The 13,772-nt window shown below is 32.9% G+C and overlaps 1 protein-coding gene across 1 annotated transcript; it reads left to right on the forward strand.

Moving 5' to 3' along the window:
• The first annotated feature begins 7,693 nt into the window (after nucleotides 1-7,693).
• On the forward strand, nucleotides 7,694-11,572 carry LOC143899547 (uncharacterized). Its single transcript, XM_077409899.1, has 2 exons — nucleotides 7,694-10,293; nucleotides 11,386-11,572. The coding sequence occupies exons 1-2, from the start codon at nucleotides 7,936-7,938 to the stop codon at nucleotides 11,539-11,541; spliced, it is 2,514 nt and encodes an 837-aa protein (XP_077266025.1). The 5' UTR covers nucleotides 7,694-7,935; the 3' UTR covers nucleotides 11,542-11,572.
• The last annotated feature ends 2,200 nt before the right edge of the window (nucleotides 11,573-13,772 follow it).

Raw genomic sequence — 13,772 nt, forward strand, 5'->3', positions numbered from 1 at the left:
TGATACCATACGCAACACGCGGTCTTCCCGCCTTCCTCTATAAACATCTGCGCCATCAACTCACGGTCGTACTCGCTAGGGGGGACACAGCCAATCCCAGACCGCTGCATTACGAAACTGAAGGTGCACGCACATTTTGGCGCTGTTGTCGGGCAACGCAGCCAATCGCATATGAAGTAGCCGATGCGCATGCAGGCTACTTCCGGTATGGTCCCGCGGTGTTGTAATCTTATAATTAATTCTTTGTTTTCTATGGTTATGTATTATAAGATTGTTGCTATACATACTGTTTATCGATACGTCGATACGCGATTATCGAACTAGGATTACCGACAGGGCTAGTTTGCGCGATTATCATGATTTATTAGGTTCATGGTTGTAGTCTTGAGATTTTATGTCAGTGACATGTGAGTGACACGATGTGAATACTTAAATTGATCAAGGATTAATAATAAAGCAAAGAAAAGAAGCAAACAATTGGTATTCGAATTTGTAAGTAGAGTATTTGCTGTCCCTTTTTGCGTATAATTATGAAAAATATTAAATATTTATGTACTTATAGGATTGTGTCTGGAATTCGATGCAACCGTGTGTTTACGTGTCTTAAGGTATGTAACATAATACATATAAAATTAGCGTCTTGATACTTTGATATTATTTGGAACATTTTTAAGGTAGTTTGTCCGTGACGATACTGTTAAAAAGTTAATTACAGATAAATGACATTATAGTATTTGGTTGGGATTGTCCGTGTTATGGATGTGTGTAAATCTCATATGTACATATATATACACACACACACTAATGTATACTATTATAAATGTTTAAAGGTTAGCTGTCATATTCTTGCAAGTTCTTTTATCATCTAGTTTTTCATTAAATACATGTATGTAAAAAGCTAACTTTTATTTCTATTGTACATGTGTGTAGAACATGTTAATATGCTGTCTATAAATTTTACAAGATTCCTAAATAAAAGAGTTTACGGATGTACTACCTTAAAATCAGTGATATCAGGAAATGTCTCTCGTTCAATTTTCAAAAAAATATCCTTCTTGAATACATTTAAAACATTTTTCGTATGCATTATGACTTTTATTTATAACAAAATTATTAGAATTTTCTGGTTTATAATTATCATTGTACATAAAATTGAATTACAATCTACTTTGTGATATAAAGGTCAGTTTGTCTCTATGGTTGAACAATTTGTAACATTAATCAAATGAGATATATTTATTTAATTCACTATGATTAAAGTTGTCTATATCATTGTTTCTTATTTTTCAGTCAATTATCTATATCCTTGTATCATTGTTTTTTCTTTCTTAAGCAATTATTTATATCTTTTTTTATAAATACAGAGTGTCATTTTATCGACGCAGGCAAATACTAAAAAAATATGGAAGTTACGGAAAAATGTTTCAGACAAAAGTTGTATGGTCTAAAGGAAGATACATGATTCCGATGTAAGTCATATCGTAGATGTCGTTTTCAAGAAATTTTATAAAAACGACTAATTTTTTAAATAGAACTTAATTTTTTTCTTGAAATAAAAGTTACAGATCTCGTCGGGACGTTTTCAAAACACTATAATAAAGCTCTCTTTTATCAAGAATTTTCTATTTTAAATTTTGTATTTTAAAATAAAATATGAAATATCTTGTAAAGTATTCACTTGTCGACTTTACTTTTATACTTTTATATGTAGAATAATGAAAGAAATCGGTTGTTGTAAACAAAAATAGAAAAAATTATTTGAAAAAATTCGATTGTATTTTGCAGACGCATTTATTGCAAATGTAAAGAGTTTTATCATAATGTTTTGAAAACGTCTCGACGAGATATACCACTCTTATTTCAAGGAAAAAAATCAAGTTTTATATAAGAAATTAGTCGCTTTTAAAATTTCTTAAAAACGATGACATCAATAATGTGACTCGCGTCAGTCTTTCATATCATATTTTTCGAGATATTTGTCTGCGTTGATTAAAATAACTCATCATTTATATTATATTAATATAGAGGGTGTCTTAGAGCACTCGTATCACCCGATTTATTCGTAAACGCGACATTTTAGAGAAAAATGTTTCAGACAAAAGTTGTACGGTTACAAGAGGTACATAAGATAGTGTTGGTTTGACCATACCCTGTATATTATATCCTGCATATTATATTAATATATATAGGATGTCTCAAGTAATAAATAAATAAATAAATAAAAATAAGTTGACTACTTCTTGTGACAGGTAGAGCCGGTTAAACTGAATCAAAAAGTTCTTTACCATTTTTCTCAGTAATTAATGAAAAATTAATTAATAAGGATAAGCGAATCAGTGTGTCCATACGATTCGACAAAGAGTAACCTAACGTTTACGTTGCTTAGGCGCATGGTAAGGCATTGGGAGGAGCGCTGCTTAAATAATAACAGCCATACATGAGTTACATTTCTGCATAGCAGTTGTTTATAAAGCGCTTCTCCGAATATTTTGCCGCGTGCGTAGCAATGTAGATGGTGGGCTATTCCTTTTTATCAATTAAACTTTTATTTAAAAATGACGTAAGGAGTTTGGTAAGGAGTTAATTGTTTATAATAATACTGATTTAGAGTTTAATGTTATACTATTTCTATTTGTTTTAGATTGTTCTTTATTTTCTACAGGTAAGTCTCTTTCTCTCCCTCTTTCTCTCTCTCTCTCTCTCTCTCTCTCTCTCTCTCTCTCTCTCTCTCTCTTTACAGTTTTCTCTTTATATATCTTTCTTTTTTTCCTTTTTCTCTTTTTTTTAAAGGTTGGCTGCTTTGCGCCTATAAAGATCGGCTGCTCTGCGCCTTTAAACTCCGGCTGCTTTGCGCCTTTAAAAGCGGCTGCTTTGCGCCCATAAAAGTCGGCTGCTCTGCGCCTATAAAGATCGGCTGCTCTGCGCCTTTCAACTTCGGCTGCTTTGCGCCTTTAATAGTCGGTTGCTTTGCGCCCATAAAAATCGGCTGCTCTGCGCCTTTTAACTTCGGCTGCTTTGCGCCTATAAAAATCGGCTGCTCTGCGCCTACAAACATCGGCTGCTTTGCGCCTTTAAACTTTGGCTGCTTTGCGCCTTTAAAAGTCGGCTGCTTTGCGCCTATAAAAATCGGCTGCTCTGCGCCTATAAACTTCGGCTGCTTAGCGCCTTTAAAAGTCGGCTGCTTTGCGCCCATAAAAATCGGCTGCTCTACGCCTATAAAGATCGGCTGCTTTGCGTCTATAAAAATCGGCTGCTCTGCGCCTATAAAAATTAATTGCTTTGCGCTTTAAGAAATCTGTTGTGCGCTTATTTTATACAATGTCTCTAAAGACTCAAAATATTATTTTAAAGTCTGCAGACAAAGATATAATTACCCGAGGCGAATGGCTTACGGACGTACATATGGATCATTTCCATAGACTTTTACAAGGTTGTTCAGATTATAGACCTGTCGGAACACGGCCAATACAATTGCTTGATACAATTCAACCTGTATCACAAAATAAAAAACACATTCAAATATTGTGTAGTTCGTCACATTGGGTGTGTTGCTATTATGATACAAAAAATATATTTGTATATGATTCCTCACATAATAAAACATTGTGTAAAGATCATGAGCGATTCTTGGAAAAATTATTTCCAGCACATGACTTTAAAAAACATTCCGTCAAATTTCCTAATGTGCAACGTCAACCGAACTGTAGCGATTGTGGTGTTTTTGCTATAGCTTTTGCTACTTCATTGTTATTCAATATTAAACCTGACAAAGTAAAGTATGAATATAAGTTTATGCGTTCACATTTGATACAAATTTTGGAAAATAATGTTATGGAACATTTTCCTCAGGATTTGCAATGTGCTAATCCTCAAAAGGTACTTCCATTAGCAGTGATAAGAGATAGAGAGGCTAAAGCGACTGCTCAACGTATGAAAAGACATTTTAAAAGTAATTGCGCTAAAGAATGTCGGGCAGAAAAACAGGATTCAGAAAATCGCGCTACAAAGCAGCAACGATGCAAACAGAATTTACCAAATAATCGATCCAAACAGAATTTAAAAAAGAAAGTAATTTTAAAGTCCGAAGAAAAAAATATAATTATTCGAGGCGAATGGATTACGGACGCTCATATGGATCATTTCTATACACTTTTGCGAAGTTGTTCAGATTATAAACCTGACGGAACATGGCGAATCCAATTGCCTCAATTTATTAAACGTATACCAAGAAATAGAAAACATATACAAATATTGCACAGTGCGTCAGCTCCATTCAATTGTCCAGATCCAAAACTTATAGATAGAAATGCACATTGGGTATGTAGTTATTACGATACAGCAAAAATATATATCTATGATTCACAAAATAAACAAGAATTGCACGAACATCACAAGATATTCTTGAGACAATTATTTCCAACGTACGACTTTGAGAATAATCCTGTCGAATTTCCTACTGTACAATATCAACCAAACTGTAATGATTGCGGAGTTTTTGCTATAGCTTTTGCGATTTCATTATTGTTTAATATTAAACCTGACGAAGTTAGATATGATCATAGAGTAATGCGTTCACATTTGTTGAAGATTTTCGAATCGAATACAATTGAACATTTTCCTCAAGATCCACAAAGTGATGCTCAGACAGTGCTTCCATTAGCAGTAATAAGAGATAGAGAAGCTAAAGCGACTGCTCTACGTATAAATAGACATTTATCTCAGAAAGATTCCTGTGAAAACATTAGTAATACTGGAAATAATTGCGCTGAGAAACGTTGTCGAGAGGAACAGGACTCGTCAGAAAATGATCGTGCTAAAAAACGGCGTCGATATCAGAATTCAGAAAACAATTGTGTTAATAATACTAAAATTAATCGCGCTAAGAAACAATGTCGAGAAGAACAAGATTCAGAAAATGATTGTGCTAAAAAACGGAGTCGATATCAGAATTCAGAAGACAATCGTGCTAAAAGACAACGTCAGTATAAAGACAACTTAGCAAATAATCGCCTTAATAAGCGAAAATATCTTATACATTCTCAGCAAGGACGAGATAGACAAAGAAAATATTATCTTATACATTCTCAGCAAGAACGAGATAGAAAAAGAAAAGATTATCTTATACATTCTCAGCAAGAACGAGATAGAAAAAGAAAAGATTATCTTATACATTCTCAGCAAGAACGAGATAGAAAAAGAAAAGATTATCTTATACATTCTCAGCAAGAACGAGATAGAAAAAGAAAAGATTATCTTATACATTCTCAGCAAAAACGAGATAGACAAAAAAAATATTCTGATTGTAAATGGCTTTATAATAAGCGATATTATGAGAGAAAGAAGTCTAAATGCGTACTTGCAAACAAAAATCGCGATATTGCTAAAAATATTACTAAAAAATATACAAAGTTTTGGTCACGAAATTACATACAATTTCTTATTCCTGTGGCAATTGAAGATATCGAAAACAAACTTAATATTAAAAATCCTACTGAAAGACGATTAGAAGCCGAAAGAATCTTACGTTGGTGTATGCGTATTCGAGATAGTTTTGTCAGCAAGATCTCTAAAATATTAGCTTCACTTAAAAAGAAATCAGACGTGTGCTTGACTCTTGCCGCTGAATGCTTTATAAATGACGATAAAATACGTGCATTATGTGGCACATCGGGACATACAGCTTCATCCGAAAATTATTTTATCGACACATATCATAACATTGCTTCATCACAACTGTTGGTAATTAACGAGAAAGGTAAAACTACGAATGTATTACCTTTGCAACAAGCACGAGTAAAAAAATCATGGTTATGCAATGCTTTGTGTAAAATTTATGATGATCCGTTGATGAAGATTCTAATCGATCGTTATGAAAAATTTCTCAAAACGATATTTGCCTGCACTTTAAAGAAAATACCACAATTGTTAACAGATATTCATACATGTACGATAAAGAATTCTGATAGAAAGGGTCACACACATGCCTGTTACATTGATGCAACTCTTTGCAAAGCTCTATTTCTTCCTGTTTTATTATTATCACCTCATTTTCCAATGGTGAGATATATTAAACGTTTAATTTATCATATGACAAGTTTATACGACAAAATGTTAAATCTGGAGAAGGCTTTAACTTCTGTTGATTTAGACACGTTAAACGAAATTATAATTTCGGCACAACAAAAAGCATATATGTACAAACATCAGCAGAATCGTACTACTTTGAGTGAAGATGAAATCATGTCTCGCTTTAAAAACGCATTTAAGGCTTTTACTAAACGCTCCATGGACACACCTCGATATGTTTGTGCATCATGTGAGAGACTTTTATATAGAAGAAGTGTCTCTGAATTTAATAAGCTTAAAGCACGAATAGATATTCCAATTTGGAGAGATTTGATGGCGCATTTAGAAAAACATAATATTACTCCGCAATACATATGTAATTACTGTGAAAAAAAATTCCGTGACGGATTAATGCCTGCGTATTGCGTTTTAAATGATCGTATTGTACATGATCCACCTGAAGTAATATCATGTCTTAACCAGTTTGAAAAAATTCTCATACAAAGAGCTAAAGCTTTTCAAACTGTCGTTACAATGAAACCTGTTAGTAACAAGAAATTGCCTCACAGACAGATGGTACAAAAAGTAAAAGGTAGAACGTTTCATTTACCGTTACCTTTACAAGAAACATTGAACAAAATATGTCCTGATACTGATCCGATTAATATCAATCACGAACTGTACTTTGTACGTGTTAGAGGTATTCCGACAAAATCAAAAATGATTTGGGAAGATATGGTAGACGTTAACAAGGTTTTTGACGCCTTAGTGTGGTTAAAAGAACACAATCCTTTATATTCTCATATTGTATTGCCAAATACTTGTAAGGAGTTTTCTTTACAAACGTCATTATTAATCGATCCAGATTTTGAAGCACAGGAGACAGAAAATGCTACTGAATCTAATTTGGATGACGAACGCGAATCGAGCCCAAAAAGTCCAACGCAAGAAAACAACGTAGACGCTACTTTAAATAATGAGCGTAAGGCAATGTTAACTCAGGTTCTTGACGAAAGTAATGATTATTACGATTACGAGCAATATACTATTTATCCTTTATATGAAAAAAAATTATGTAAAACTGATACCGCCTTATATCAAATGTTAAAAATAGCCGATTTGCCCTTGGACAATCGTGAGAGATCTTTAGATCTATTGTGTTTTCCAGATTTATTTCCTCTTGGTATTGATGGACGACACCAAGCTAGACGGGTTAAACTTCACGACCATGAATTTGATAAATGTTGTTTAATGTCCAAACATCCACAATTCAGATTAAATATACAATTCGTATTTTTTCTGTATAATCTGTACACTTTTCGTCAAATAAATCGTGGTATTTATAGCAAACTATGTACAACTAAGCGTTATACGGCTTCAGAATATTTAGAAGCACTACAGACAGATGTATTAGAATCTGACTTGAGTACAATATTCGCCACTATAAGAAATACGGAACAATACTGGCGTATACCGAGGAGTAATTTAAGATGTATGACGCAAGAATACGGACCTGCGACATGGTTCGTAACATGGAGTCCTGCTGAATGGCTGATGCCTGACTTAGCTGCATATCTTCGTGAAGTAAATGGATGGCCTGACGATTCGACGCCCATTAGTGTACTCGTTGCTAAGGATCCCGTGTCAACGTCAAGGTTTCTTGATAACAAATTCAAAGCGTTCCTTGATTTTATTTGTTCCAAAGATAATCCGATCGGAAAAGTGGCGCATTATTTCTGGCGACGAGAATACCAAGGTAGAGGTATACAACATTTCCATTTATTAATTTGGATTGAAGGTGCGCCAATTATCGGGAAATCTTCTGTTGAAGAAGTTTCTCAATTTATTTTGCAACACATAACTTGTGAAATGCCAGATCCAAATATTTCACCATTGTTATACAGGCGAGTCAATACGCATCAACGACACAAACATAACGATTATTGTCTTCGTTCTAAAAAAGTAAGACGCAAAACGATTCGTGTGTGTCGTTTCGGGTTTCCTCGTCCTGTCACGGAAATGTTGATTTTGAAAGATGTCATAAGTTCGATAGCAGGTAGGAAACGATTGAAACATAGAAGTAGGCTTTATCATGTTCCTCGAAAACATGATGAGATCAATATAAATGATTATCATCCTGTTCTTCTTACGGTATTGGAAGGAAATGTCGATATACAATACGTAAGTGAAACATCCACGTTGCTTACTTGGTATATTACTAAGTACGTAAATAAACCAGGAAAATGTGAAATATCTGATGCTGTCCTTGATAGTAAAAATAAGACAAAGAAATCATTGCGTCAAGAACTTTGGAATTTTACTTTGCGAGCCACGAGTAATAGGGAATGTGGATCTCTTGAAGCTTGTGATGGAATGTGTGGTATTCCTTTATGGGGGACTGATTCAAAAACGACTATAAAATGGTTAGATGTTAATCAGATACGACGTAGAAAAGTTAAAACTTATAAGGAAATTGAAGCTCTTGACGGAGATTCTACAAATATATTTTGTCCATCTATAATAGATGAACATTATCCACGGAGACCGAAAGAATTGGAATCTATGTTTTTATATGAGTTTGTACAGTGGTATGATATTTTGAAAAATAAACCACGAGGTAAAAATATTGAATACTACACGATGGAGAATGGTTATTATCTAAAACGGCGACAGCGTGGATGTCTTATTAATCACTATAAATATAATGTCAATACGCAGCCGGAAAATTATTTCTTTTCATTACTGCTCATGTTTAAACCGTGGCGGAAAATAGAAGATCTTAAAGACGGATGTGATACATATACAGAAGCATTTCACAAGGAAAAGTTATATCTTACGGAAGCATTGCAATATCATGAAAAATTAGAGGAAGTGCAAAAAGCATTTGAAACTGCGAAGCAATTAGTTGAACAATATTTAGATAATTTGGAAAAACAGCACGAGTCTCAAGATGATCCCGATAATCCAATAGGTGTTCAAAATATTGAGGCTGGTGAAGCGATGCAAGATTTTAAGGATCTTGGTGACAAATTAAATCAGGAAATCAATGTATCTGAAATGATTTCAAATCTGAACGCAGATCAAAGAAGAATATTTGACAGAGTCATCAACGCCGTAAAGATATCGCCGGATGACGAACAATTTAAGCAATTACTATTATACGTTAGCGGAGAAGGAGGTACTGGTAAAAGTTTCTTAATTAAAACAATTAAATGCTGGATAAAACAAAATCTCCACAAAGATACTGCTGTAACAGCACCTACTGGTATAGCGGCGTTTAATATCGATGCTTTAACAAATCACAGGCAATGGCAGTTACCTGTTGAACATGGTGATCAGTCTCCTAAGTATACACTATTATCTGATCACGTTTTGAAAGTTTTACGAGCAGATCTTAAAGATGTTAGTCTTATTATAATTGATGAAATATCAATGATATCTAATTTAACTTTCATGTATATACATTTACGACTATGTCAAATATTTGATACCATGGATGACGATTTCTTTGGTGGAAAGCATGTTCTTTTATTTGGAGATCTGCTTCAATTACCTCCTGTACGTGAAAATTTTATCTTTGTTCCACTATCAAAAGCAGAATTTAATAAATATATTGGCAGTGTGGGGACTACTCCTGAGGAATGGTTGTGGCAAAAATTTCAATATGATGAATTGACGATCAATATGCGTCAGCAAGGAGATACAGCTTATCGTGAATTACTCTCGAGAGTTCGTATTGGTTTATTGACAACTTCTGATTCTGAGATTCTCGAGAAAAGAAGAATATCATTGAAAGGTCAGTCTTTCGATGAAAGATTATACGAATTGTGTAATTATCTTGATAATTCGCCGCCTAACACTGTTTGTTTACTGCCTACTCGTTATTTGTGCGATGTTCTTAACACTGCAATGCTAAGTCGTATTGCTTCGAAAGAAATATTATTAATTGCTCAAGATACGCTTGACTGTGATAATTATATTAAACAAAAGGTACAAAAGCGATTGACGGATAATGAAGACGATGATACCAATACAGCTGGGCTTTTGAAACAAATTACAATTAAAATTGGAGCGAAAGTTATGATAAGACGCAATATTGATGTCACTTTGGGCCTGGTAAATGGTACAATTGCTACAGTTATTTCTGTTGTGCGGGATATATCTACCGATTGTGTAGAAAAGATTAAACTTCTTTTACCGTCTGGTTTGGAGTATTGTATTGAAAGAGTAAGTGTCAAGTTTAAAGTAATGGAGAAAGCATATGTTATCAGAAAACAATTTCCCATAACTCTCAGTTATGGCATAACCATTCATAAAAGTCAAGGATTAACCTTGCAAAACGCTGTTATGGATATAGGTAATTCTATATTTAGTTGTGCTCAGTCATATGTTGCGTTATCCCGAATACCGTCTTTGGATGGATTGCATTTAATTAACTTTGATCCTTCAGCTGTAAAAGTAAGTGAAAAAGCTATTAGCGAATATAATCGACTAAAACGAACATTTTTACCGCAAGCACAAACGATTCCTATTTCGAAAAAACGTTTTCGAAAAGTAAAAGATGTTCCGTGGACATTGTCGAAAATAATCAATGCCGGTCAAGAGTCAGATCAACAAGTTGGAAAAAGTACTGTTGAGCCGATACCTGTTTTGCAAAATGAGGATGGAGTTTCATGCTACGCAAATTCAGTAATACAATGTTTCTTGCAGTCAAGTATTATTAGGAAAGTGTTGCTTAAAGTTGATAAAGATGATTTAAGTATATTAGCGCATATATATGACAAACGATTACCTAATTTGAATGCTGATGCGATACGGACAGATTTAGGAGAGCGCTTTACGAGTCGTGGTGATGAAAAACCAGCAAAACGAGACGCTCTTGAATTTCTTATTGCCATTTGCACAAAATATAATTACGTAAGAAATTTGGTCGGGCATCAAGTTACTCGTACTACTAAGTGCATTAGCAACTCATGTGGTTATACGACAAAAGATAATATTACTGATAACATAGTTGTTCCAATTTCTATTAATAATTTGAAGAAGAAAAGTTATAATCTTAATAATTTATTGAAGGATACATTTTTAAATTGGGGTCCGTTATATGGAAAAACATGCCAATTTTGTGCAGGAAATCTAGTATTTAGAAATGAATTAACGTTGACGAAAGAAATAGTTATCATTCATTTAATTTTGTTCTCGTCACAAGATAATAAATTAGTGAAAATACCACAGACATTTAATTTAACTGGCATATCAACAACTAAGATATCGATAGCTAAACAGCAGTATAAAGTAATGAATACTATATTTCATCAGGGTACATCTATTGAAGATGGTCATTATACAAGTATGTGTAGAGAAAGGACATTTTGGATTGAATTTGATGATGGAAAAATTATAGAAAATAAACGATGGCCTACAGGTGCTAAAGGTATTTATATATTATTTTTGGAAAAAGTTGGTAAGAAATAATTTATACAAGCAACGTAATATACATGCATATTTTACATAAAAGCAATGTCCGGCAATGTGTATATATATATATATTTACAACTTCAGACACATTTCTTTATAAGGTGTAATTTTTTTTTGTTAAGATTAAGATGCGTAACACTACAAAAAGGCGTGATATCCGTACAAAATTACCTTTTTCAAAAAAAAGGTAAAAAAATGCGCCAAGTACACGCATAGTAGTACATATGTATTATGTTGTTACCTCGAAAAAAACAAAGTGGTAGTATTATACCTCGAAATAACACCTTGTACATACTGTTTATACAATGCGTAATACTACAAAAAGGCGTGATATCTGTACAAAATTACCTTTTTTAAAAAAAAGGTAAAGAAAGGCGCCAAGTACACGCATAGTAGTGTATATGTTGTTACCTAAAAAAAAAAACAGTGGTAGTATTATACTTTAAAAAAATCTAAGTAACAAGTGGTAGACGAAATCTTTGTATCTTGAAAAATCTCGAAAAAACCTAAGTAACAAGTGGTGGACGTAATCTTTGTATCTCGAAAAATCTCGAAAAAACCTAAGCAGTATTATTTTTATTTCCAAAAAATTATTACTCAAGTGATACACATCACAAAATTACGTTACCTTATCAAATAATGAGTCGCGCTTCAAGTGATCTATTATCACCTCGAAAAAAAACAAAGTAGTAGTATTATACCTCGAAAAAACCTAAGTAACAAGTGGTGGACGTAAGCTTTGTATCTCCAAAAATCTCATCACAAAATTACGTTACCTTATCAAAAAATGAGTCGCGCTTCAAGTGATCTATTATTACAATTACAAAAAAGAAATGATATCTCTTTTTAAATTACAGCGCCAATTACAGAGAACATACACTGAGAAAAAAAATTTGTCAATCCCAAGAAATATTTAGTCCGATACGTTCAACTAAACATTTTAGTTAGTTAACTAAACATTAGTTGAATTAATTAATTCTTGATTAAAGAAACGAAATAAATTGTTGAAACAACTAATATTTAGTTAACTAACTAAAATGTTTAGTTGAACGTATCGAACTAAATATTTCTTGGGATTAACAATTTTTTTTCTCAGTGTATTTTTCGAGATACAAACATTACGTCTACCACTTGTTACTTAGGTTTTTTCGAGGTATAATATTACTACTGCTTTTCTTCGATTAGAATAAAAAATTGAATCATGAAGAATTACACAGAGGTAACAGTACAAAATACAAATATTTTATTAAAATATTTAAACCCAACAAGGGAATACAAGGTATTTAAATACAAAGTTTATATATGTATTTTAAAAGATTTAATCGCATCGCAAAGAATTACAGAGGTAACAGTACAAAAAATAAAAATATTTTATTAAAATACATAAATTTTTCTTGTCAAAAAACTTGGCGCTGCTAGACCTTAAAATTAGGTCAGCTTGGTGTGTGTGTGCGAGCGAGTGGGTGTGGGCGATGTGTGTGTGGGCGATGTGTGTGTGTGTGTGTGTGTGTGTGTGTGTGTGTGTGTGTGTGTGTGTGTGTGTGTGTGTGTGTGTGTGTGTGTGTGTGTGTGTGTGTGTGTGTGTGTGTGACGGTGAATAATGCGGCTTATTATTAAGTATAGGATAAGTTAGGATAAGTTTAGATTTTTAAAGCGATTAGAATTAAAAGTATAGAATAAGTATAGAATAAGTAATATTTACATTTGTAAAAGGTCTCTCTCTCTCTCTCTCTCTCTCTCTCTAGCAGCGCCAAGTTTTTTGACAAGAAAAATTTATGTATTTTAATAAAATATTTTTATTTTTTGTACTGTTACCTCTGTAATTCTTTGCGATGCGATTAAATCTTTTAAAATACATATATAAACTTTGTATTTAAATACCTTGTATTCCCTTGTTGGGTTTAAATATTTTAATAAAATATTTGTATTTTGTACTGTTACCTCTGTGTAATTCTTCATGATTCAATTTTTTATTCTAATCGAAGAAAAGCAGTAGTAATATTATACCTCGAAAAAACCTAAGTAACAAGTGGTAGACGTAATGTTTGTATCTCGAAAAATACACTGAGAAAAAAAATTGTTAATCCCAAGAAATATTTAGTTCGATACGTTCAACTAAACATTTTAGTTAGTTAACTAAATATTAGTTGTTTCAACAATTTATTTCGTTTCTTTAATCAAGAATTAATTAATTCAACTAATGTTTAGTTAACTAACTAAAATGTTTA

The sequence above is a fragment of the Temnothorax americanus genome, unplaced genomic scaffold (genome assembly GCF_048541705.1).
Source record: "Temnothorax americanus isolate GAGA-0224 unplaced genomic scaffold, ASM4854170v1 Scaffold273, whole genome shotgun sequence".
Classification (NCBI taxonomy): Eukaryota; Metazoa; Arthropoda; class Insecta; order Hymenoptera; family Formicidae; genus Temnothorax; species Temnothorax americanus.